General features: G+C 43.4%; 1 protein-coding gene across 3 annotated transcripts in view; it reads left to right on the top strand.

Annotated features, from left to right (window-relative positions):
* The window catches only part of LOC137299331 (scaffold attachment factor B1-like), a 93,918-nt gene that overhangs the window by 44,311 nt on the left and 22,021 nt on the right, over positions 1 to 27,586 (top strand). For 2 of the 3 annotated variants that reach the window (XM_067967989.1, XM_067967991.1), the window contains exons 12-17: positions 2,931 to 3,055; positions 5,831 to 5,874; positions 13,287 to 13,441; positions 15,759 to 15,918; positions 17,848 to 17,942; positions 23,361 to 23,473. In XM_067967989.1, coding sequence (XP_067824090.1) covers positions 2,931 to 3,055; positions 5,831 to 5,874; positions 13,287 to 13,441; positions 15,759 to 15,918; positions 17,848 to 17,942; positions 23,361 to 23,473 — 692 coding nt within the window. The remainder of the gene's footprint in view (positions 1 to 2,930; positions 3,056 to 5,830; positions 5,875 to 13,286; positions 13,442 to 15,758; positions 15,919 to 17,847; positions 17,943 to 23,360; positions 23,474 to 27,586) is intronic. The other variant, XM_067967990.1, reaches the window with a different exon arrangement.

Genomic DNA, 27,586 nt, shown 5'->3' on the forward strand with positions numbered 1-27,586 from the left:
TGTGGTTGTCAGTAGACAAAGCTTGATTGTGATGAGGCCTGCCGTCATAGCTGGCTAACAGTCACTGTGGCTTGAATGGTCATTTGACAAGGCATTGGAAGGTGCCTGATGTTGGGGAATTATGTCCCACAGGAGTCAACGCCAGGGGAGGGAGAAAATTGTCATGAAAAGAAGTGCTTGGTTTAGCCTAGGGAGTACAATTTAAAGAAATAAACCCATGGTGTCTTAGTGTACAAAAGAACCAGTAATATTTGTCCCAATTGGGATTCATGTTCTGGACATCCTGTGATGAGCAACAATGTCCTTTCAGACACAGCTTTGTGAGGTATGAAGCTGATTTCCATCACTACAGAACAGCATGATGTCATGCATGTGTGCGCGCTGCGTATTTGTGCGCATCACAAGTGGTGTGCGTGCATGACGAATCGCGTGTGTGCAGGCAGCGAGTGGTGCATGCGTGTATTGGCACGTGCAAGGTGCGAGTGACGTGTTGTGCGCGCTGGTATGCGCACGTGGCAAGTGTGTGTGTGCTGGCATGTGCGCACATGGTGAGTGGTGCGTGTGTGCCAGCAAGTGCACAGGGCGAGTGGCGTGTGTGTGCGAGGTTCTCATTTTTAAGCACACAACATAACGCAATCATTACTGACGTTTTCCAGCTCAGACGCCTGCAGACTGACATTCACAGACTGGAAGGGCTGCTGATCTGCATTATTCCCTATGGAGTTGTCAGTTTGCAGGTCAACTAGCTGGCATACACTGAAAAGCTTCCTGCTGAATCTGGAGACTTCAAGTGTTTGGCCTACTACAAGGAAAAGAATGCCATTTCATAGTAGGTACAGCAGAGGAGAGGCCATTCGGCCCATCGTGCCTGTGCCGGCTCTTTGAAAGAGCTATCCAATTAGTCCCATTCCCCTGCTCTTTCCCCATAGCCCTGTAAATTTTTTCCCTTCAAGTATTTATCTGACTCCCTTTTGAAAGTTACAATTGAATCTGCTTCCTAAGTGTAGTGCCCAGAATTGAACACAACTCCAGCTGAGACTTAACCAGTGTTTTATAAAGGTTTAGCATAACTTCCTTGCTTTTGTACTCCATGCCTCTATTAATAAAGCCTAGGATTCCATGTGCTTTTTTAACAGCCTTCTGAACTTGTCCTGCCACCTTCAAAGATTTATGTATGTGCACCCCCATGTCTCTCTGTTCCTGAACCCCTTTTAAAATTGTATCATTTAGTTTATATATCCTGTCCTCATTCTTCCTACCAATATGCATCATTTCGTACTTCTCTGCATTAAATTTCATCTGCCATGTGTCTGCCCATTTCACCAATCTGTCTATGTCCTCCTGAAGTTTGTTGCTATCCTCCACATTGTTTACCACATTTGAATTTTGTGTCATCTGCAAACTTTGAAATTATACCCTCTATACCCAAGTCCAGGTCATTAATATATATCAAAAAGAGCAGTGGTCCTAATGCCGACCCCTGGGGAACACCGCTGTGTACTTCCCTCCAGTATGAAAAACAAGCATTCACCACTACTCTGCTTTCGATCCCTTAGCCAATTTTGTATCCACATTGCCACTGTCCCTTTAATCCCGAGGGCTTTAATTTTGCTAACAAGTCTATTATGTGGTACTTCATCAGATGCCTTTTGAAAGTCCATATACACATCAACCACACTACCCTCATCAACCCTCTCCGTTACTTCATCAAAGAACTCATCAAGTTAGCCAAACACGATTTTCCTTTAACAAATCCGTGCTGACTTTCCTTTATTAGCCCATACTTTTCCAACTGCCAATTTATCTTGTCCAGGATTATTGCCTCTAAAAGTTTCCCCACCACCAATGTTAGGCTGACTGGCCTGTAATTGCTGCATATATCCCTCCCCCCTTTTTTGAACAGGGGTGTAACATTTGCAATCCTTCAGTTCTCCGGCACCGTCCCCATATCTAAGGAGGATTAGAAGATTGTGGCCAGAGCTTCTGCAATTTCCACCCTTACTCCCCTCAGCAACCTATCCGGACCGGGTGACTTTTCAATCTAAAATATCTCCAGCAAGGGAATAGAGTTTTATATTTTCTTCTTAATTCAAAATGTGGTGGGCTATCTTACATTGAAAATACAGCCCTTCATCTGCTGCTTGAACTCTTCACATGTCTTCCATTTAAGATGGAAAGCTGGACTCACTAGCATGGTTAAAGGCCCATTGGATGGTTGGCATGGGTTTCATATTTTTAAAAACATATTTTGTTTCTCCGATTCTTCCGTTGGAAAGTTTATTCCTGTGCAAATTAGACACACTACAAGTAATACAGTTGTTTCCAAAAAATAATTTTCTTCTGAAACATCCTATTTTAAGATGATGAGGAATCCTGCCAATGTTGTCCCATAACCTGGATTTTACGATGTAAGATCTGCAGCGGTGGGCTCAGTCAGTGCCCAAAGTGCTCGTTTTAGGCATGAGACAAAGATCTTATTTGTCTGGGCTCCATTGCACGGAATGTCTCCACTGGTGAGGTAGAACTATCCAGAAATGAACCAAGCACAAGAGCTCAGTCCAGAATGTTAGGTGAGCGAGTGTCATCGGTATCAAACCCTCTCTCTGCTGGGTCTGTTAAATACAGAAGGCTGGTTACAAAGTTTGTTGCAACCCCATAACCAGCTCCAATGGATGGCCGTCACCCACTCAAATGCACCTTCCTTTTTAATTGTGGAAGTATATTGCTGCCATTCTGCACTTAGCCTTGAAAGCTTAATGGAGGTCAAGAATTTGCAATCATTGCTATCCTGCCACTGAATTGTAAATAAGCTCAGTATTGCATATGAAATACTTTACCTTGCTCTGCCTTTACATAATGGATTGATTAAGACTGTGGGTTGTGAAATACCAGTTAGTGAGACTTGGTCAAACAGTTTGATTCTACTTTAGGTCATCTGTCAATGGGAAAAGGGATGACAGAAAGGACAGCCGAGGAGACTCCAAGAAACTGGAGGATGATGGGAGGAAAGACAGAAGGAGGGAAAAGGATGATGGCGGATACAGATCACACTCAAGTAAGGGAGACTAAGGGAAACATGCATGAGGAGAGATGGCTGGGCATTGTGTTGGTTTAGTAACCTATCCTTTTACCTTTGTATCTGAGGTTGGAACCCATTATTGAGGAAAGTCTCCTCTTTTACTACCTGTAAAGGTCATAAATGAAATATAGAAACAGGAGTAGGCTACTCAGCCCTCTGAGCCTGTTCCACTATTCAGTTAGATCATGGCTGATCAGTACCTCAACTCCATTTACCTGCCTTTTATCCAGATCCCTGATATCATTACCTAACAAAGATCTATCGATCTCAGTCTTGAAAATTTCAATTAACCCCCAGCATCCAGTCTTTTGAGGAAGGGAATTCCAGATTTTCACTACCGTTTGTGTAAAACAAAAAGTGCTTCCTGATTTCATTTGTGAACGGCCGAGCTCTAATTTTTTAGGTTATGTCCTCTTGTTCTGGATTCTCCCGCCCGAGGAATTAGTTTCTCTGTATCTACCCAATTGAATTCCTTAATTATTTCAAATACCTCGATTAGATCACCCCTCGACCTTCTAAACTCAAGGGAATACAACACACGTATATGCAACCTGGTCTCATATTTTAACCCTTTAAGTTCTGATATCATTTTGGTAAAACATCCCATGGCACTGCGTTATCAGACAAAATGTGACATCGAGCCACAGAAAGCGATATTAGGACTGTGTGTCTGTTAACACATGAAACATCTCACACTGTGTGCACCTCCTCCCTGCACAAATTCACTTCCTGTTGTCACACTTTTAGTGTCAACTTATTCCCATTATAAATCCATATGATTTTTTTAATTCATTCTTGGGATATGGGTGTCACTGGCAAGGCTGGCATTTATTGCCCAGCATTGTGGTGGTGGGCTTTCTTCTAGAACTGCTGCAGTCTGTGTAGTGAAGGTGCTCCCACAGTGCTATTAGGTAGGGAGTTCCAGGATTATGACCCAGCGACGATGAAGGAACGGCGATATATTTCCAAGTTGCGATGGTGTGTGATGTAGAGGGGAACTTGGAGGTGATGGTGTTCCTATGCACCTTGTTGCCCTTGTCCTTTTAGGTGGTGGAGGTGCTACTGAAGAAGCCATGGCGAGTTGCTGAAGTGCATCCTGTAGATAGTACACACTGCACTGGTAATGGAAGGGGTGGATGTTTAGGCTAGTGGATGAAGTACTACTCAAGTGGACTGCTTTGTCTTGGATGGTGTCGAGCTCCTTGAGTTATGTTGCAGCATCACCCATCCAGGCAAGTGGAGAGTATTCATCACACTTCTGACTTGTGCCTTGTAGGTGGAGAGGCTTTGGGGAGTCGGGGTGAGCCATTTGCCACAGAATACTCAGCCTCTGACCTGCTCTTTTAACCATGACATTTACGTGGCTGGTCCAGTTGAGTTTCTGGTCAGTGGTAGTCCCCAGGATGTTGATGGGGGACTCAGTGATAGCAATGCCATTGAATGTCAAGGGGAGGTGGTTAGGCTATCTCTTGATATATATTCAGTTAGTTAATCCATTGATCTCTACTTCTTTATGAGCTTACCTGGACAAAGTCAAATAGTTAAGAAATTAAATTAAATGGGTTAGATAGTTGAATGGCCTGCCTAATAGGGAGCTGCATGAGGATGTACATGTTCCAGTAATGGGGAATAGACGATTCATGTCAACTGATACCATTTGGATCTAGAAGAGTAGGTAATCATTCCAATGAATTACAAGAGGGAAAACTGTTCAGGATAGGAGAGAATGGAGGAAAAACTGGCACGGGACAAATTCTGCAGTAGTTTCCGCAGCCAGAGTAATAGGGTCCCAGCATATAGTCATCAGGTTCCTGCAGGAAGGTTTTTATTTTAATTGACAAATAGGATATTCTCCTCAGGTGCAGTAAAATAAAATCTGGTACCATTGCAGCTGAAAGCTTACGGTATAATAAGTTAGTTTAATAACCATTAAGTTGAAATAACATGTTCGAATGTCGGTAGTCCGCAGTCCGTTACTGTCTGCCACTAATTGATAAGTTATTGCCAAAATAAATGGTTATTCCCACAAAAATCCATTTCTGTATAAAGCAAACTATTGCAGACGCTGGAAATCTGAAATAAAAACAGAAAATGCTGGCAAACACTCAGCAGGTCAGGCAGCATCTGTGGAGAGAGAAACAGAGTTAACGATTCAGGTCGATGACCTTTCATCAGAACTGGGATGTTAGAGATTAAACAGTTTTTAAACAAATACAGAGCCAGGGAAAAGGGGTCGGGGTGGGGGAACAAAGGGGAAGAACTGTGCCAGGGTGGAGGGCAGGAGTGATTAAATGACAAAAGGGATGATGGTGCAAGGCAAAAGGGGGTGGTAAAGGAACAAGTAAAGAAACAAAAGATGGGTCCAGAGGACGTGTAAATGGTAACAGCAGAATTGCAGAGGGGGAGTTACATGTAGTAATTGTGTTTCAAGAATGCAACGTCTTGGGGTTCAGGTCATTTTGATAAACCATGTGAGCTTCCCCCCATCGTGATCACTTGCCTTGCAACACACTCAAACCTATGTATTATCCTCTAAACAATGTACTGCAGCCTCAGTTATTCTGTTTAGTAGCATTAGTAGCAAAAATCTGTTTATTCTGAGGCTGTTAATTTGCAACCGATCAACTACTGAAGACAAAGAAACTTTTACATTGTGTGCCCAACAAATATTGTGATAAGTCACATTTTGTGTTGTGTAACAAACAGAGGTTGAGTTTTTAATGGGTGCTTTCCTTTCTGATTTTTCTCTAGGAAGTCGAGGTTCAGAGAGGAGGAGAAGTCGAGAAAGGAGGAGGGTAGGTTCCTGATCAGTATGAAAGCACGCAGGCTTTACAGTTATTGCAGCTCAACTCGAAAGCCCATTGGTGATGTTTGTCTGTATTGCAGTGTGTGCTCCAGCTGAAAGGAGTGAGAAACATGCTTGCTGCCCTGTTCCTGTGCTCTGAAGCATAGTGGAGAGCCATTTTGAGCTAATCTGAGCGGTTTAAATACCTTGTGTCCCTTTCTTCGATTAGGAATAACTAATTTAAGTTTCCTATTCCGGGCACCTATTGTTAGCACCAGGGTTTCCCAGGTCAAGGACAGTGTGGCAGAGTCTGAATTGTTTGATTTTTTTCTGTAAATGTTAGCATATTTTCTTTTTTCAAATATTATTGTGGTTTGTTTCTATAAGTTGTTCTGTTGTGAAGACCAAAAACTACTTAATATCCCGTCTAAATTGTATGTTCAACGGGGACACTGAATTGTTCATTTTTAACCAGGGTTCTGCACATTGACCCTTGCGGTTTTCGTCCTATTTTTAATTGGATACATAGAATCATAGAATCATAGAAGTTACAACATGGAAACAGGCCCTTCGGCCCAACATGTCCATGTCGCCCAGTTTATACCGCTAAGCTAGTCCCAATTGCCTGCACTTGGCCCATATCCTTCTATACCCATCTTACCCATGTAACTGTCCAAATGCTTTTTAAAAGACAAAATTGTACCCACCTCTACTACTGCCTCTGGCAGCTCGTTCCAGACACTCACCACCCTTTGAGTGAAAAAATTGCCCCTCTGGACCCTTTTGTATCTCTCCCCTCTCACCTTAAATCTATGCCCCCTCGTTATAGACTCCCCTACCTTTGGGAAAAGATTTTGACTATCGACCTTATCTATGCCCCTCATTATTTTATAGACTTCTATAAGATCACCCCTTAACCTCCTACTCTCCAGGGAAAAAAGTCCCAGTCTGTCTAACCTCTCCCTGTAAGTCAAACCATCAAGTCCCGGTAGCATCCTAGTAAATCTTTTCTGCACTCTTTCTAGTTTAATAATATCCTTTCTATAATAGGGTGACCAGAACTGTACACAGTACTCCAAGTGTGGCCTCACCAATGCCCTGTACAACTTCAACAAGACATCCCAACTCCTGCATTCAATGTTCTGACCAATGAAACCAAGCATGCCGAATGCCTTCTTCACCACCCTATCCACTTTCAAGGAGCTATGAATCTGTACTCCTAGATTTCTTTGTTCTATAACTCTCCCCAACGCCCTACCATTAACGGAGTAGGTCCTGGCCCGATTCGATCTACCAAAATGCATCACCTCACATTTATCTAAATTAAACTCCATCTGCCATTCATCAGCCCACTGGCCCAATTGATCAAGATCCCGTTGCAATCCCAGATAACCTTCTTCACTGTCCACAATGCCACCAATCTTGGTGTCATCTGCAAACTTACTAACCATGCCTCCTAAATTCTCATCCAAATCATTAATATAAATAACAAATAACAGCGGACCCAGCACCGATCCCTGAGGCACACCGCTGGACACAGGCATCCAGTTTGAAAAACAACCCTCCACAACCACCTGTCGTCAAGCCAATTTTGTATCCAATTGGCTACCTCACCTTGGATCCCATGAGATTTAACCTTATGTAACAACCTACCATGCGGTACCTTGTCAAAGGCTTTGCTAAAGTCCATGTAGACCACGTCTACTGCACAGCCCTCATCTATCTTCTTGGTTACCCCTTCAAAAAACTCAATCAAATTCGTGAGACATGATTTTCCTCTCACAAAACCATGCTGACTGTTCCTAATTAGTCCCTGCCTCTCCAAATGCCTGTAGATCCTGTCCCTCAGAATACCCTCTAACAACTTACCCACTACAGATGTCAGGCTCACTGGTCTGTAGTTCCCAGGCTTTTCCCTGCCGCCCTTCTTAAACAAAGGCACAACATTTGCTACCCTCCAATCTTCAGGCACCTCACCTGTAGCGGTGGATGATTCAAATATCTCTGCTAGGGGACCCGCAATTTCCTCCCTAACCTCCCATAACGTCCTGGGATACATTTCATCAGGTCCCGGAGATTTATCTACCTTGATGCGCGTTAAGACTTCCAGCACCTCCCTCTCTGTAATATGTACACTCCTCAAGACATCACTATTTATTTCCCCAAGTTCCCTAACACCCATGCCTTTCTCAACCGTAAATACCGATGTGAAATATTCATTCAGGATCTCACCCATTTCTTGTGGTTCCGCACATTGATGACCTTGTTGATCCTTAAGAGGCCCTACTCTCTCCCTAGTTACCCTTTTGCCCTTTATGTATTTGTAGAAGCTCTTTGGATTCACCTTTGCCTGATCTGCCAAAGCAATCTCATATCCCCTTTTTGCCCTCCTGATTTCTCTCTTAACTCTACTCCGGCAATCTCTATACTCTTCAAGGGATCCACTTGATCCCAGCTGCCTATGCATGTCATATGCCTCCTTCTTCTTTTTGACTAGTGCCTCAATCTCCCGAGTCATCCAAGGTTCCCTACTTCTACCAGCCTTGCCCTTCACTTTATAAGGAATGTGCTTACCCTGAACCCTGGTTAACACACTTTTGAAAGCCTTCCACTTACCAGACGTCCCTTTGCCTGCCAACAGACTCTCCCAATCAACTTCTGAAAGTTCCTGTCTAATACCATCAAAATTGGCCTTTCCCCAATTTAGAATTTTAACTTTTGGGCCAGACCTATCCTTCTCCATAGCTATCTTAAAACTAATGGAATTATGATCACTTGTCCCAAAGTGATCCCTCACCAACACTTCTGTCACCTGCCCTTCCTTATTTCCCAAGAGGAGGTCAAGTTTTGCCCCCTCTCTAGTCGGGCCATCCACATACTGAATGAGAAATTCCTCCTGAATACACTCAACAAATTTCTCTCCATCCAAGCCCCTAATGCTATGGCTGTCCCAGTCAATGTTGGGAAAGTTAAAGTCCCCTACTATTACCACCCTATTTTTCTTGCAGCTGTCTGTAATCTCCTTACATATTTGCTCCTCAATTTCCCGTTGACTATTTGGGGGTCTGTCGTACAATCCTATCAAAGTGATCTCTCCCTTCTTATTTTTCAGTTCTACCCATATAGACTCAGTGGGCGAACCCTCGGATATATCCCCTCTCACTACTGCCGTGATGTTCTCCCTAATCAAGAACGCAACTCCCCCTCCTCTCTTACCTCCTGCTCTATCTTTCCTATAGCATCTGTACCCTGGAACATTGAGCTGCCAGTCCTGCCCCTCCCTTATCCATGTTTCAGTAATAGCTATAACATCCCAGTCCCATGTACCCATCCATGCCCTGAGTTGATATGCCTTGCCCATCAGACTTCTTGCATTGAAATAAATGCAGTTTAATCTAGACTTCCCTTGGTCTTTGCCCTGCTTTCTCAGACCATCTGTCCGGTCATGTTCTGTACACTCTCCCTTACTGCCTTTTGTTTCTGTCACCATTTTATTTCCCACTGACTTCCTGCATCGGTTCCCATCCCCCTGCCACATTAGTTTAAACCCTCCCCAACAGCACTGGCAAACACTCCCCCTAGGACATTGGTTCCAGTCCTGCCCAGATGTAGACCGTCCAATGTGTACTGGTCCCACCTCCCCCAGAACCGGTTCCAATGGCCCAGGAATTTGAATCCCTCCCTCTTGCACCATCTCTCAAGCCACGTATTCATCTTAGCTATCCTGTCATTCCTACTCTGACTTGCCCGTGGCACTGGTAGCAATCCTGAGATTACTACCTTTGAGGTCCTACTCTTTAGTTTAACTCCTAACTCCCTAAATTCAGCTTGTAGGACCTCATCCTGTTTTTTACCTATATCGTTGGTGCCTATATGCACCACGACAACTGGCTGTTCACCCTCCCCCTCCAGAATGTCCTGCAGCCGCTCCGAGACATCCTTGACCCTTGCACCAGGGAGGCAACATACCATCCTGGAGTCTCGGTTGCGTCCGCAGAAACGCCTGTCTATTCCCCTTACAATCGAGTCCCCTATCACTATAGCTCTGCCACTCTTTTTCCTGCCCTCCTGTGCAGCAGAGCCAGCCACGGTGCCATGAACCTGGCCACTGCCACCTTCCCCTGGTGAGCCATCTCCCCCAACAGTATCCAAAACGGTATACCTGTTTTGGAGGGAGATGACCGCAGGGGACCCCTGCACTGCCTTCCTACTCTTCCTCTGTCTGTTGGTCACCCATTCACTATCTCCCTCAGTAATTTTTATCTGCGGTGTGACCAACTCACTGAACGTGCTATCCACGACTTTCTCAGCATCGCGGATGCTCCAAAGTGAGTCCATCCGCAGCTCCAGAGCCGTCAAGCGGTCAAACAATAGCTGCAGCTGGACACACTTCCCGCAGGTGAAGGAATCAGGGATACAGGAAGGAGCCCTGAATTCCCACATCTCACAAGAGGAACATGACACGGCTCTGGGATCTCCTGCCATGACTTACCCTTAAGTTAGCTTAACAACAACTGCAATGTCAAGAGAAAGAAAAAAGAAAAACTACTTACCACTCCCTTTAAGGAGTTTACTCCTTTAAATTGTTCTCAATTTAGAGAATGTTAACTACACTAGGGACCTTGATTCACTAAAAAATAAACGCTACTTCCTATAAGACCAGCAGACCTTCCCTTTCCTTTTACTTCAGTTACTGTCGATAAGTAGAAATACTCACCTGAACCTACTCACCAATCAGGTGCCTCCCCTGTGTCGCGTCCCGATCTGATTCCTGACGTCACTTCGAACTCGGTCGCAGCTCCGCTCGGCTCGGCTCCTCTCAGCTGTTCTCAGCGCTCTGAAATCCCGCCTTTTATCGGACGCTCCCTCAAATTAAATGAATCCCACCAATTTCACTTCAATTAAAAAGGTATACTCAAGGGCCCTTGCTGAACAGCAGTCCCCCACTACACAACAGAGACCAGAGAATCCACAAACTCTAACCTTAGACAAATTCAGCAGGAAAATACTCACCAGCCAATCACTTACCTCTTCCTTGGTGACGTCCCACTTGGATTACTTTTTGCTTCTTATTTATCTTAGGTCCAGGAGTTAAGTCCCTGTGATGTCGCACAGTAGTTGTCTCTTGTTGCAGGTCTGCTGCTGCTTTTATTCCACAATCTCAGTCTTCTACTCTCAGGTCCACTACCGCTCTGCAGGAAAAGCAAGGCAAAGCAGCACCTCCTTCCCCCACTTCACCAAACTCCCACACTTACCGAACTCTCAGCACACTGTGTTGTCCGCACTGACAGGCCCCTGTATTTCTACAGTTGAGACTCAGATGAGTCAGGCCTGCCCCACCTTCAGGGACCAATTGAATCTAGCTAACCAATTAACTTGCTACAGCAGCTCTCTGCTGAAGCCTGACAGAAACTTAGAAATTTAAACTTTTAAATTGACCTTAAACAGTTGAAGCAATATGCACTAGATTTAAAGAGATTAACCCTTCAACTCCCACACTTACCGAACTCTCAGCACACTGTGTTGTCCTCACACCGTATGAAGTATTGTTTAAAATTATTAAAGGATGGGACAGGGTAGATAGAATCAGACTGTTCCCAGTTTTCCGGGGCCAAGAATGAGGGGCCATAGATATAAGATTAAATGTAAGAGATTTAGAATTGTGGGCAGGAGAAACTTCTTTCCTCAGAGAGTTGTGAGGCTGTGGAATTCAGTTCCAGGGTTAATGGTTGAGGCAGAAAGTATGTCAACATTCAAGATTAGATTGGAGAGGTGGATAAAAGAAAAAACTTGCATTTATATAGCGCCTTTCGTGACCTCAGGACGGCCCAAAGCACTTTACAGCCAATGAAGTACTTTTTCTGAAGTGTAATGTAGGAAAATGCAGCAGCCTGTTTGCACACAGCAAGGTCCCACAAACAGCAATGTGATAATGACCAGATAATCTGTTTTCGTGATGTTGATTGAGGGATAAATAATAGCCAGTGGAGAACTCTCCTGCTTTTCTTCGAATAGCGCCAAGGGACCTTTTTCATCCATCTGAGAGGGCAGATAGGGCCTCGGTTTAACGTCTCATCTGAAAGCCGGCATCTCCAACAGTGCAGCACTCCCTCAGTACTGCACTGGAGTGTTAGCCTAGATTATGTGGATGAAGGTACAGGGTTGCAGAGATATGGGAACAGGGCGGGTAAATGTGATTAGAACTGTTTGCTCACGCGGAGGGTAAATGCCAACACGTACTGGTTTGTCCGAATGACCTCTTTCCGTGTTATAACTTATTAGTATTTCTATGTTGGGCATGCAGTGGAACAACTGTGTTAATTGTATCCATGTGATTTATATCAATTAATGTTAATTGTATTCAGGTGGTGTGTATCAATTGGGAACTCTCTTGTATCCATTTATAAGAGAGTTGACCTAGGGTGTGGTGTGGGTGTAACATGGAGCTCTGTGAATAAAGGCTTGGAAGCAACTGAAGACCAGGCTCTCATATTCTATTCTTCACCACCTGGATATCCAATTTATAACAAACTGTACCTAATATCTGTATTTTATAGGAAGTGGATTAAAAGCAGGGGCTTTGGAACAACACAGGAATTCTTTTGGAAAATTTTAGCTTCTGGGGAACAGCTGTTTGACCATGAAAGACAGGGTGGTACTTAAGTCTCAGAAGCCAACATTAGGTGGCAGCATGCTGGGATATATTACTCAGAGACCACACGGATTGTTAAAAGCTTAAATTTTACTGTTAGTTTGGGACCTTCCACACTGACAGCCTGATGGCAGTTTCCATAAGTAAAATTGTGTGACTTACAATTGAAATGACATCTTTTGACTTGCAGCCCCTGCAATGTGTGTGGACCCAGGGATTAACAATGATCCCAAATGCAGTATTTGGTAGGGTTAAGTGTAACCTCGTGCTCCTTTCCCATACTTCAAATAGACAAAAAATATTATGCACAGACGAGAGATTCAACAGATTGAAATTAATCAAATGTATTTACTGAATGATAGTTACAAAATGCCGCAAATTAGACAAACAGAATTGAAGGCAACAACAATAACAACTTGCATTTAAATATTCGAGTTCTGCAGGTGGCTTGAAGTACAAATTCGCCTGCATTCCATTGGACAGCAAATCTGACAGGAGCATGGTGTGTGCAAGGGATGTTGGTCACTTACTACCTGCAGGTGATGGGCACTAAATTAGAGGATTGATATTTCCAAGTATGTATCAACCAAAGCCAAATTGTATTGGTTTGGCATGGTTATAAAGCACATATTGAGTTGCTGCATTGCAAAAGACTTTGATGCACTGCTCAAAATACCCAGTACAATCGGGGTGGGGGGTTTAGTGCACCACTAAACTGAAGACTTGTGCCGGAGTTAACCTCCCATTATTTTCTTTCTGTGGAAAAACAGACAAGGTCCAGGAGTCGACACAGAAGATCTCACAGCAGAGATAGACGAAGAGATTTTGTATCCTTCGAGAAACTGATAGCACTGAGAGAGCGAGAACGAGATCGAGAACGACATTGGGACCACAAGAGAGATTTTTGGGAAATGGAGAGACACAGGTCAGCTCAACTAGCTGTGCTCAACTGCTTTGCTTAGAGTGAAAAAAATGGTGTAATTTTACATGCTGAATTAAGGACACATTACATGCTGAATTAAGTAAAAGGAGAGTCCGAAAGTGAAAGGAGAGTCCGAGAGGTGAGCGCAGTGTAAAAGGAGAGTCCGAGAGGTGAGCGCAGTGTAAAAGGAGAGTCCGAGAGGTGAGCGCAGTATAAAAGGAGAGTCCGAGAGCGGGAGGAGAGTCCGAGAGGTGAGCGCAGTGTGAAAGGAGAGTCCGAGAGGTGAGCGCGGTGTAAAAGGAGAGTCCGAGAGCGGGAGGAGAGTCCAAGAGGTGAGCCCAGTGTAAAAGGAGAGTCCGTGAGTGGGAGAAGAGTCCGAGAAACATAGAAAATAAGAGCAAGAGTAGGCCATTCGGCCCTTCAGGCCTGCTCCGCCATTCAAAATGATCATGGCTGATCGTCTAACTCAGTACCCTGTTCCTGCTTTTTCCCCATATCCCTTGATCCCTTTAGCATTAAGAAATATATCTTATCTCCTTCTTGACTGCATCTAATGACTTGGCCTCCACTGCCTTCTGTGGTAGAGAATTCCACAGGTTCACCACTCTGAGTGAAGAAATTTCTCCTCATCTCGGTTCTAAGTGGCATACCCCGTATCCTGAGACTGTGACCCCTGGTTCTGGACTCCCCAGCCATCGGGAACGTCCTCCCTGCATCTAGTCTGTCTAGTCCTGTTAGAATTTTATATGTTTCGATGAGATCCCCTTTCATTCTTCTAAACTCTAATGAATATAGGCCTAGTCGACCCAATCTCTCCTTATATGTCAGTCCTGCCATTCCAGGAATCAGTCTGGTAAACCTTCGTTGCATTCCCTCCATGGCAAGGACATCCTTCCTCAAATAAGGAGACCAAAACTGCACACAATACTCCAGATGTGGTCTCACCAAGGCCCTGTACAACTGCAGTAAGACATCCCTGTTCCTGTACTCAAATCCTCTTGCAATGAAGTTTCCTTTAAGAAGCTGAAAGCACACCCAGCCCGGGTGCCATTGTTAAAAGAGGGAAATGAAACAAATCAGTCTTCGCCAAGATCTTCAAGAGTGTGGGGTTGAATTTCCACATGGGTTCTCCTGATTGGCCACCATAACTTTGAGGGATAATCTGCATAATCCTCGGAGAAATAAGGTTTTCGTATTTTCACCGGGTTTTGTGCAGCTCTTCCACTGAAGTTACAGTGGACATTCAGAGAACCCCTGCGTAAATTCAGCCCCTATACAATCCTCACCACTTAAATCGTCCATGTTTAAAATGGGCTGTCGCTTATATCGGCCAAAAATTAACATCAATTTTAAAGTTGCCGGTTATAGCGTATTAACAGAAAGCTATAGCTCTGTTCATTTTAGGCAGAAATAGCTGTGTGTAATCACCAGTTTGCATCTCACTATGGTGCACTGAATGCAAGAACAAACAAGTGAATAGCAAATAAAAACAGAAAATGCTGGAAAACATTCAGCCGGTCAGGCAGAATCTGTGGAGAGAGAAACAGATAACTAGAAGTGTGAAGTGATTCATTTTGGTAGGAAAAATGAGGAGAAGCAGTATAAACTAAATGGTACCATTTTAAAGGGGGTGCAGGAACAGGGAAGTCTGGGGGTTTATGTACACAAGTCTTTGAAGGTGGCAGGACAAGTTGAGAAGACTGTTAAAGTATATGGGATCCTGGGCTTTATAAATAGAGGCATAGAGTACAAAAACAAAGAAGTCATGCTGAACCTTTATAAAACACTAGTTAGGCCCCAATATTGGAGTATTATCCAATTATGTGCACCATACTTTAGGAAGTATGTCAAGGCCTTAGAGAGGAGATTTATTTGAATACCGGGGATGAAAGACTTTAATTACATGGAAAGACTAGAGAAGGTTAAGGGGAGATTTGATCGAGGTGTTCAAAATCATGAACGGTTTTGACAGAGTAAATAAGGGAAACTGTTTCAGTGGCAGAAGGGTCGGTAAGCAGAGGACACAGATTTACGGTAATTGGCAAAAGAACCAAAAGCGATGTGAGGAAAAACATTTTTACTCAGCGAGTTGTTATGATCTAGAATGTGCTGCTTAAAAGCAGATTCAGTAGTAACTTTGTAAAGGGAATTGGATGAATACTTGAAGGGGAAAAATTTGCAGCGCTATGGGGAAAGAGCAGGGGAGTGGGACTAATTGGATAGCTCTTTCAAAGAGCCGGCACAAGCACGATGGGCCAAATGGCCTCCTTCTGTTTTGTAAGATTCTATAAACGCTGAAGAGTTTATTTTCTTTTCCCAGCAGAGAACGTGAGGTGTGGGAGCGAGAAAGCCGACGGGAGCGGGAAGGTAGAGAAATGCTGGAGAGGGAACGAGACCGACTGCAGATTGAGAGGATGCGCCTTGAAAGAGAGAGACTGGAGCGAGAGGCACTGGAGAGGGAGAGATTGCTCATAGAAGGGGTAAGGAAAGGAAACTTCAGAGTGATTGAGGTAACAGACCTACAGACAGACTAAATGAAAGGGGTAATGCTGCTTAGGTGTATGAATGATTGCATTCCTTTTATCCGAACCCCACAGAACTTTATAAATAAAATTGAGGAACTATAGATGCTAATATGATGTTTTAATGAGAACAGAAACTTGGCTTCTGGCAGGGTGTGACTGGGAACTAAATATTCCTCACTACAAAATATTCAGGAGTGATTGAGAAGGAAAGGGGAAGAGCAGTGCCCTTCATAATTAAAAAAACTCAATTAAATCTCCTCTTAACTTGCTGTGCTCCAGTATCTCAAGTCTCTCCTCATGACTATAGTATCCCTTCCCTGACATCATCCTGGCGAATCTACGCTGTACGCTATCAGTGGATTTAATGTCCTTTCTATAATGAAATGCCTTAAACTGTGCACAGTACTCTATCCTAGATTGTTAAATTTCCTCTCACCTCCCTCCCACCACTATACAAAATTTTGATTATTGGTGTCATTGGTGAAGGGAATGATGTGCTGGTCTATAATGTGAAGTATTTCTGTGGCAGTTGGGCTGTTCTGAAGGGAGTTTCAGGATTATACCAATGACTGAGACTAGAATCGTGGCTTCATAGCCAGGGAGAGACAAGACCATTTTTATGCCTTTCAGCTCATGTCTGGCTGGCTTCTGATGGAGTTGAAAGGAAAACGAACATGAGAAACAGAGAGAGAAAAATTGAAAGCCGGGCAAATAGAGAGCAAGAGAAGGAAGAAGACAGTGAAAAATAGAGAGGTCGTCTGAAAGATTTAGAGTGGGAAATAAGTAGTTACGTTGAGAAGGCTACAAATTTAATACCTATGATTGCTCATGAGCAGTGCAGTGGAATTCGATAAGTAATGGAAAATAAAAGATAGAGGGAAAAGAGAGTAGGGCTTTTATCATTGCCTGATGGCTCAGGTATGTTTATCAAGTGAGTAGAGCATCCATTTAGACCAGGAAGATCCCAGGTTTGACCTGAGTTAGCTGATGTCAGGTTGATTGCTCCTTCAGTCAAATAGCTTGCTGACAATCACTGTCAAGGCTCATATATGAATAATGACCATTTGGGCAAGGTACAGGATGATGCGGAACAATACCCCAATAACGGGTTGATGTTTTCAGTGGAGGAGGAAAGGAGAGAAGGTTTTCATTCAGGATTGTGCTACTTCTCGATAATTGTCGTGGCTTCATAGCCAGAGAGCCCAGACCATTTCATTATAGGTTAATTTCACGTGAATAAAGATATTTGACATTTCAGTGGCCTTATCACGGAACTGTTAGTCTCGTAGAGTGTGAGGTGGAATGCTTCTTTAAAAAATGCTCTGAGTGCACCTGTGCTGGACTAGCAGATCTCTACCGAGCCTCTGTACCCCGGGTAGGAAGGGGAAAATCAGCCAGGGCTGTTTCTCCCCCCCCCCCCCCCCCCCCCCCATCCCGGTCGTTGTCCTGTGATTCCCCACTGAAATTGCAGAGAAAGGTGGATGTTAGGGAAGGACAGCATCTGACTCGCCGGTGATGCTCCTATCTCACGGGGGGAGTAGCCTACTGAGAATCACTTACACATAAAGAGTGACCATTTGGACAAGGTATCTGAGGGCACCAGGTACCTGTAGAACTTCACCCAAGCATGAACCTGCACCTTCAGAAAAGGAATGGGGATAAAGGAAGGCTCGGAGAATATTGCGAATTAGCATGCTGGTATTTCTAAAAGTTTGTGAGTCCACACAGGGCTCCCTCTGAGATGGTTCGGGCAGGTGCAAAAATTGACCCAGTAACAATAGAGTCAACTCTGACCTCACTGAGGTTGGCTTAAGGATGTATTTTCATGAACAGTGTGTTTATTTACAATTGCACTAAGTAACCTAGTGTGTCCTTTCTACACAGGAGAGGCGGCGAGAGCAGGAGCGAATACATCGAGAGAGGGAAGAGCTGTTCCGTGAGATGCGCTATGAACAAACTCTGAAAAGGCCTTATGATAGGTAAATACACTTTCACTTTACTTTGCAGGTCATTAGAAGATGGGGAAATCCCCATTACTGATAGCTCCCCCAGTAAATACGCCGTGTGATGTGATGTTACCTCATACAGACTAACCAAGGCCAGAATTTGATCCTTGGTCAGTGTTTAGTAACCTGATCTTAGTCAGGGCATCAGTGGAGGTGTTGAAATCACTTCAATATCCCAGGTTAGGGAGGGGAAAGGTATTGACTCGGGTTCCCACTCATGATCACTGCTGATTGAGGATTTGATTGGGCTTTGTTGATTGGCAGCAGAATTGAATAGCCTGCCAGCATGCACTGTCTCTGCTCACACGTGATCAAAGGTGAGAGTACTGAAGGATTCCCAGCATCTGTGAAACTGTACCCTGGAGCTGAGGGATATGGAAGGAAAATCATGACTTAGAAGGGAAAGAATTTGGAATTGTGCACGTTTTGTATAAGGCAAACCTGCACTGCTCACCCTGCAACTACATATAGCCCAGAAATAGTTCTGAGGTTTGAGCTGTCTGTCGGTCCAAAAATCAAATGTATTCAGCTTTCTGCACATTAAACCATGGGCTGGCTCTGATGATCTTTGTGTTTACATAGAATTTACACCACCGAAACAGGCCATTTAGCTCTGCTGGTCTATGCTGGCGTTTATGCTCCACACGAGCCTCCTCTAACCCCTTTTCATCTAACCCTATCAGCATATCCTTCTATGCCTTTCTCTCTCATGTACTTATCTAGCTTCCTCTTAAATGCATCTATGCTAGTCGCCTCAACTACTCCTTGTGGGAGCGCGGTCAATGTTTGTGACATTTTTAAAAGTTTTATCCTTGATTCCACTTTGAGCAGTGCACATCCAACACAGTCTGGAGCCATCATTGAAAATTGAGGGATTGTCAGATTATCTGGGGCTGCTCACTCAGACATTTTCTAGTAAATAGCGGGTCAAATTAAGGATTTTTTCCCAGTAGAATTTGTAGCTCTTTTCTCTGAAAGGTACAGGCACTTGTAGTAGGACGTACAGTTTATGTTTACTGATATTTTATGTAATGTTAAATATTTAGTGTACTAATCAAGATGAAAATGGCAGTGACCTTGCATCTTGTTTGTGTATTTTTACAGTGAGTTTGCCCGGAAGCTGGATGTACATTTATGGTCATTGATTTTTGTTGGGATTTGGATAGTTTTAAAAGTGAAATTTCTGTGGTACCAGCTCAAGTAGATTTGCTGATTGATTTCAATATAGGTTTAATCGCAAAATTAAATCTCTGCAGTAAAAGATAATACACTGGCAAGATTTAATTATATCTTTGTGATGCTCCTGTTACTTATCTGTCATGTTGATATGTGAAAGTAATGAAAATGGTTTCTGACTTTTATTTGGAATGGCAAGCTGCAGAGAGGGAAGAGTCCAGGGCTTTGGGGTGTTCTGTTCACTGCCTTTGATATAGTTTTTATACAAGGATATCTCACTTGTGAGTATACATCAAGTAGTGCTGGACCATATAGATTAGTATTGGAACATAAGAATGAACAGGACCAGAAAAGACCATTTTGGTCCATGTGGCCAGCTTCAGAGTTCAAAGTTAGAACGCACAGTTCAGCAGCATCCTGCAATTGATGTTTTCTTTTGCCAGATGCCCATCTCAGCCTTGACTGCCTTCAAGGGCAGTCCATTTCCAAACATTCACCGTCCCATGTTCTATCTGATCTGTCCTTTCCTGAGCTTCATCCCATGCTCCCTCATTCTCAGGGCCAGGTTCAGCAGTTTCACAGAGTTCATAAGAAATAGGAAATAGGCGCAGGAGTAGGCCATACGGCCCCTCGAGCCTGCTCTGCCAGTTCAACTTGTCAATGCCCTTTAATGCTCTTGAATACCTCTTAGTGACCAGAACTGCCCATCTTACTCCACATGAGGATAAACCATGTCCTGTATAGACATCAAATCCTTTGATTTGTATTATGTTCCATGTGATATACAACCCAAGATCCTATTTGTCTTATTTACCGTTGTTGCACACTGTGCAGATTGTTAGCAATCTATCCACTAATTCCTCCAAATCCTTTTCCTGTGTTGTATCCTACATCCTATCCATTTAATTTAACAGTTTCAATATTTATTCTCCTTCCCTATCCTCATCACCTTTACACTTGTTGACATGAAATTTCATTTGTCATTTCTCAGTCCAACTTCCCAATCTATCTAGATCCTATCTAGGGTCCGCCTGCTCCTGATTGCTTGCAACCCTTCCTCCTTGGTGTCATTGGCATTATTTGACAGTTTTGTTTCTATCCCCACATCCAAATAGCACTGATTCTTGGAGTAGCCCCTCGTCATTTCCTGCCACTCCACATAAGGCCACCCTCCGTCTCCTTTGCCGCAGCCTGTTGCCAATCCACTTCACATATACCAGTCCACCTGTTCTGTGCTGTTCTACCTTGTGGACCAACCTCCTATGCTGAACTCTATCAAAAGCCTTGCTGCAGTCTGGATAAACAGTGTCCATAGACTTTGCACTATTCACAAGCTCTGATATCTCCTCAAAGCATCATCCCCCTCATCCCCTATAAAACCACACTGACTTGCGCTGATGATTTCCTATTTCTCTAGGTGTTTCACTATACCTTTTTTCAGGCTACCCCCTATTATAGATGTCAGACTCACTGGCCCGTAATTTCCAGGACTGTCCTTTTTCCCTTTTCTAAAGATAGGTGTGATGTTCCCTTCTCTCCAGTTTTTTGGTACAACTCCTGATTCACAGTGCAACAGTTAGAATCAAATCTCACTTACATTATTTATCAAACCCCTCCTTGTGAATAAGAAAAGTAAGAAACAATGCTGCCTCGCCCTGGGTTAGTGGGCTGACTAATACTTGCTTTGGTCAGTATAGCATTGAAACAGATCCAGGCTTACACAGGCTTGGGGGCACCAGCCTTGCAATTAACTGCCTCGGCCTTTCTAGTCTTTCTCTCAGCCGACCATTCCGCTTGACTTCTCACCTGTGTTTCTTTGTCTTCTTTTCTCCGCGTGTGTGTGTGTGTGTGTGTGTGTGTTGGGGGGGGGGGCGGGGTGTAGAAACATCCCTCAGTCTTCTCTCACGACCAGAGATTGAATGGCTGGCCTCTCACTTAACCCAGCTCCCTCCCCCTCGAGTGGATTCTCACCAGATTACTGTGGCAGTTTACTCCTGCTGAGTTCAAGTGAAAAGGCTCATCCCACCAATATTAGGTATGGATGTTTGTTGGGAGCTCTGAGATGAAGTAACGCCTCCCCCACCTCCCATTGTCTCGGATCATAACGACTGCTGCTTCAGTGGTTTGGCACGTTTGGATTGACTACACAACTTTTTTTTTAGCTGCAAGTTCACTTTGTGAACTCACTGAATCATAGAATGGTTACAGCACGGAAGGAGGCCGTTTGGCCATCGAGTCCACGCCAGCTCTATGCAAGAGCAATCCAGCTAGTCCCACTCCCCTTAACTCCCTAACTCATTTTGATTTAAACACAAACACTTCAGTATAATTCATTTCCAAATCCTTCCTGAAGAAAAATGGTTCAAAAAATCCCAAAACGTGACTTACCAGAAACTTACCTGCACTAAATCCAGGTATAAATATTCACCTCACCGTAATTTTTTTTTAACATAAAAATCAATGCCCATTCCTCCTGGCCTCCCCTCTCTATCCTTAGCTCCAGATCACCTCATTTATTCTTGCAACTTTTGTGTACGTTATTTAAGATACTTACCTCCACTCCTTGATCTAACATCAACAATTTGCATTTATATAATGCCTTTAACATAGTAAAACATCCCAAGGCGCTTCACAGAAACGTTACCAAATAAAATTTGAGCCACATAAGGAGATATCATAGAATGGTTATAGCACAGAAGGAGGCCGTTCAGCCCATCGAGCCGAATTAAGACAGGTGACCAAAAGCTTGGTCAAAGAGTTGGGTTTTAAGGAGTGTCTTAATGGAGGAGAGAGACAGAGACAGAGACAGAGAGGTTTAGGGAGGGAATTCCAGAGCTTAGGGCCTAGGCAGCTGAAGGCACGGCCGCCAGTGGTAGAGGGATTAAAATTGGGGATGCGCAAGAGGCAAGAATTGGAGGAACGCAGGGATCTCAGAGAGTTGTAGGGCTGGAGGCGGTTACAGAGATAGGGAGGGGTGAGGACATGGAGGGATTTGAATACAGTTCTCTCTGATGTTCTTATTCCTCCCGATAGCTTCTTCTTAGGCTAATCTCATTCTTAACCTACTGAATATTCCCTGCTTGCAACATGTTTGCTATGTAGTTTCATTCTGTGCTGTCTGTTTCCTGATGTTTAAATGTCCTTCCACCCTGACATACTAGTTTAAATCCATCTTCATTGTTCTGTTTACCCTCTCTGCCAGCATTTTGGTGCTAGTACAGATCAGGTAACGGCCTTCCCAGTTGTACAGCCCCCCCATCCCAGAACTCACCCTAGTATCCCAAACACCTCAACCTTTCCCTCCTACACTGCCTCTTGCCACACGTTTATCTGTCTAATCCTATCCTGCCTATAATGTCCAGCACGTGGTTTGGTAATAATCCACAGATTACAACCCTAAAGGTCTTTCTTTAAACTAGCATGTAGTACCTGAAAATCTAATTGCAGAGCTTCCAACCTCCTCTTGCCATGTCGTTGGTTCCCACATGCACCACGACTGTTGGCTGCTGCCGCTTGTCTAGTTTGTCTAGCTACTGCATGATATCCTTCACCTTGGCAAGGGGTGGGGGGGTGGAGTGGAACAGCAGGGACTCATGGTCACAGCTGCAGATGGCTAGGCCAGTTGTGCACCACACATACTTGTCTGTATCCTTGGACTTGAGGGAGTGAGATGGGGGCCGTAACAGGGGGAGCAACCGGATGGGAGACACTGAGGGTTTTGCTGGGGACAAGAGCATCAATGGTGGAAGTGAGTATAAAGTGTTTTCGAGGTTGGGACTGAAGCACGTTGTTAGGGCACCATTGAGGTAGTTGTTCTCTATTCCCGACCCGTATTTTTCCTCACCTGGGTGTCTTCGATGCAGACCTAATGGAAAAATGCTTCCATTCCCTAGCACTGTTCTTTTTCAACTTGATGCCCAAAAAAGTCACTTTCATTTTCTTTGGCCACTGGAAAAGAGAGATTTGCCACTGACCAATGAAGAATATTCCTGGTTAACCTTCGGTGGCAGAAAGAAGAAACTATTTGAGAAGAACTAATAAGAACCACTATTTATAAAGCACATTAGAGACATGTACTGGTGAAATAGAGGCACTGTAACTGATCGTTAATTTTCTCGCTCTGCTCCTTGCCATTATTTAGTATGGAGTAGTGTGAGGCTCCGGCTTAAACCTGTGCTGTCTAGTTTTGAGAGATTTATTTTTTTTTGTCCTCAGTTCGTTCAACCGAGATTGGAACACTGGCCATAGCAGGAAGATGGATGGATTTCACGATCGTTCCTGGCAAGGAAGCATGGATGGAGGAATGATGTCAAGGGATCATTGGCAAGGTGAAACTTGACAATAGGATTGTGCTTCTGAATAATGTGAAGAAGGAAAGTTAAGGCGCAATAGGTATTTTTAATGTTCCTGTTTTTTCTACTACTTACAGTTGAAGGACAGGCAAAAAGGAAAAGGAGGTGGGGTGGCATTGTTAGTAAAGGATGAAATCAGAGCAATAGTGAGAAAGGATATTGGCTCAGAAAATCAAGATGTAGAATCAGTCTGGGTGGAGTTAAGAAACACAAAGGGGCAGAAAACACTGGTGGGAGTTGTCTATAGGTCTCCAAACAGTAGTGGTAATGTAGGGGACGGCATCAAACAGGAAATTTGAGTTGTATGTAACAAGGGTACTACAGTAATCATGGGTGACTTTAATCTGCATATAGACTGGCCAAACCAAATTAGCAATAATACTGCGGAGGATGAATTCCTGGAGTGTGTATGAGATGGTTTTTTAGACCAGTACGCTGAGGAGCCAACTAGGGAAAAGGCTATCCTAGATTGGGTATTGTGCAATGAGAAGGGGTTAATTAATAATCTTGTTGTGCGGGGTCCTTTAAGGAAGAATGACCATAACATGATAGAAATCTTCATTAAGATGGAAAGTGAAGTAGTCCAATCCGAAACTCAGGTCCAAAATCTAAACAAAGGAAACTATGAAGGTATGAGGAGTGAGTTGGCTATGATAGATTGGGAAGCTTCATTAAAAGGCATGACGGTGGATAGGCAATGGCTAACATTTAAGGAGCGAATGCATGAATTGCAACAATTATACATTCCTTTCCGGTGTAAAAACACAAAAGGAAAAGCAGCCCAACCATGGCTAACAAAAGAAATTAAGGATAGTATTAGATCCAAAGAGGAGTCATATAAAGTTGCCAGAAAAAGTAGTTAGCCTGAGGATTGGGATCAGTTTAGAATTCAGCAAAAAGGGACCAAGAGACTGATTAAGAGGGGGAAAATAGAGTATAAGAGTAAGGAACATAAAAGCAGACTGTAAAAGCTTCTACAAGTATGTAAAAAGAAAAAGATTAGTGAAGATTAAGTCCCTTACAGTCAGAAACGGGAGAATTTTAATGGGGAACAAGGAAATGGCAGAGCAATTTAACAAATACTTTGGTTCTGTCTTCAAGGAAGAGGACACAAATAACTTCCCAGAAATGCTTGGGAACCAAGGGTCAAGTGAGATGGAGGAATTAAAGGAAATTAGTATTCATAAAAAAATAGTGCTGGAGAAATTAATGGGACTAAAAGCCGATAAATCGCCAGGGCCTGATAATCTGCATCCCAGAGTACTAAAAGAGGTAGCCATGGAAATAGTGGATGCATTAGTTGTCATCTTCCAAAATTCTATAGATTATGGAACAGTTCCTGCAGATTGGAGGGTGGCAAATGTAACCCCACTATTTAAAAAAGGAGGGAGAGAAAACAGGGAACTACAGACTGGTTAGCCTAACATCAGTAGTAGGGAGAATGCTAGAGTCTATTATAAAGGATGTGATAACAGGACACTTAGAAAATATCAACGGGATTACACAAAGTCATCATGGATTTATGAAAGGGAAATTGTGTTTGACAAACCTACTGGAGTTTTTTGAGGATGTAACTGGTAGAGTAGATAAGGGAGAACCAATGGATGTGGTGTTTTTGGATTTTCAGAAGGCTTTTGATAAAATCCCAAATAAGAGGTTAATGTGCAAAATTAAAGCACATGGGATTGGGGGTAATATACTGGCATGGATTGAAAATTGGTTAACAGACAGGAAACAGAGAGTAGGAATAAATGGGTCTTTTTCGGGGTGGCAGGCAGTGACTAGTGGGGTACCGCAGGGATCAGTGCTTGGGCCCCAGCTATTCACAATATATATCAATGATTTGGATGAGGGAACCAAATGTAATATTTCCAAGTTTACTGATGACACAAAACTAGGTGGGATCATGAGTTGTGAGAAGGATGCAAAGAGGCTTCAAGGTGATTTAGACAAGTTGAGTGAGTGGGCAAATACATGGAAGATGCAGTATAATGTGGATTAAATGTGAAGTTATCCACTTCGGAAGGAAAAACAGAAATGCAGAGTATTATTTAAATGGTGATCAATTGGGAAATTATTATGTACAAAGGAACCTGAGTGTCCTTGTATACCAGTCACTGAAAGCAAACATTCAGGTGCAGCAAGCAGTTAGGAAGGCAAATGGTATGTTGGCCTTCATTGCGAGAGGATTTGAGTACAGGAGCAAGAATGTCTTACTGCAGTTATACAGGGCCTTGTGAGACCACACCTGGAGTATTGTGTGCAGTTTTGCTCTCCTTACCTAAGAAAGGATATATTTGCTATAGAGGGATTGCAGCGAAGGTTCACCAGACTGATTCTTGGGATGGCAGGACTGTCGTATGAGGAGAGATTGGGTCGACTTGGCTTGTATTCACTAGGGTTTAGAAGAATGAGAGGGGATCTCATTGAAACATATAAAATTCTGACAGGGCTAGACAGACTGGATGCAGGGAGGATGTTTCCCCTGGCTGGGGGATCTAGAACGAGGGGTCCCAGTCTCAGGATACGGGGTAGGACATTTAGGACTGAGATGAGGAGAAATTTCTTCACTCAGAGGATGGTGAACCTGTGGAATTCTCTACCACAGAAGGCTGTGGAGGCCAAGTCACTGAAGAAGGAGATAGATAGATTTCTAGATACAGAAGGCATCAAGGGGTATGGGGAGAGAGCGGAAATATGGTATTGAGATAGAGGATCAGCCATGATCGTATTGAATGGCAGAGCAGGTTCGAATGGCCTACTCCTGCTCCTATTTTCTATGTTTCTATCTCAAAGGCAACATCTACAGCTTGGTAACTCACAGGAGAGTCATTGCCAGCACTTAGCCACAGAGCTCCCATCTTTAATGGTTGAAAGGGGATGTGATAAAAGTAATCAAAATTGAGGGGTTTTGATGAGTTAAATATGAATAAGCTATTTCACTAGTCAATGAGTTGGTTACTAGAGGGCATACATTTAAGGTCACCAACAAAAGAACGAAGAGAGAGGTTAGGAGGATTTTCATACAGAGATTTGCCCAACCAGAAACAGCGGTGGATAATAGCTTTTAAAAAAGAAATGGATCAATATTTGAAAAACAAATAATTAAAATGGGATGGGGAAAGGGCAGGGTAATGGGACTGAGTGGGTAGTTTAGGGAGCGGGCGCTGGGGCAATGGACCAATTGCGTTGTAAAATTCTATGTGGCAGGTAAATAGTATTACAAATACCCACCTGCTATAATGGAAAGACAGTCCAGCTTTAAGGAGACTTCTCCCTTTTGAAGAAAGGCTGCCTGTCAAGTTTGATTAAATTGAATATCAAAATAGTGTTGCTGTTTTGTCCCATTGCTATAACACAGACTCAAACTCATGATATTTAGCTGAGATTGAACTGACATATTAGAATCTAATTGCTGCCTGAGTACGCTAATGGGGAGAAACCTTACCTGTCAACATCGCATGTGAGAAAATTGCAGATAATGTGCCTGAGATTCTGACCTGCGTTGCTGGTAGGCAATGTTCCCTTCCCCCAGCACGTGCTCAGGTAATTACCCCTTTTAAAGAGAGTGTTTATCGTAACTAATTTCTCATCAAAGAATTTTAACAGCTAGCTTGCAATTTTAAATTTGGGCAAGGACCATCCATCTGTTTGAAACCGAGTGACCACAGCAGTCCAAAAAGATGATGCTGTGGATCTTATGCAGTGTTATTAATGAGGCAGAGGTTTTGTTGTTGCAAAGGATCTGGGTGCTGGGTGAGGGAGGGTAGGCTTACCCTCATTGAGAGGATTTGATGAAAGGTCTCCCCAGAGGCGATGAAGTACATGTTTTTTGGTTAGTTCCTAGTAAATAGTATTTTCCTTACACCCACTCCAGGTAGATTAATAAATTTGTATTAACACATACCACACTACATAAATAGACCTTTGTATTTAATATGGAGGAGTAGCTCGTCTCCTTAACCTTTACCTTTACCGTCTGTTTAAGATGTGGATTTTTATAGCAAATGGCAGGAAATACATCAAACATAACAAAAGACTGAACTATATTTCCCTCTTTACCAAATGTATCTCTTGCAATACTTAATG

This window comes from Heptranchias perlo, chromosome 29 (genome assembly GCF_035084215.1).
Source record: "Heptranchias perlo isolate sHepPer1 chromosome 29, sHepPer1.hap1, whole genome shotgun sequence".
NCBI lineage: Eukaryota > Metazoa > Chordata > Chondrichthyes > Hexanchiformes > Hexanchidae > Heptranchias > Heptranchias perlo.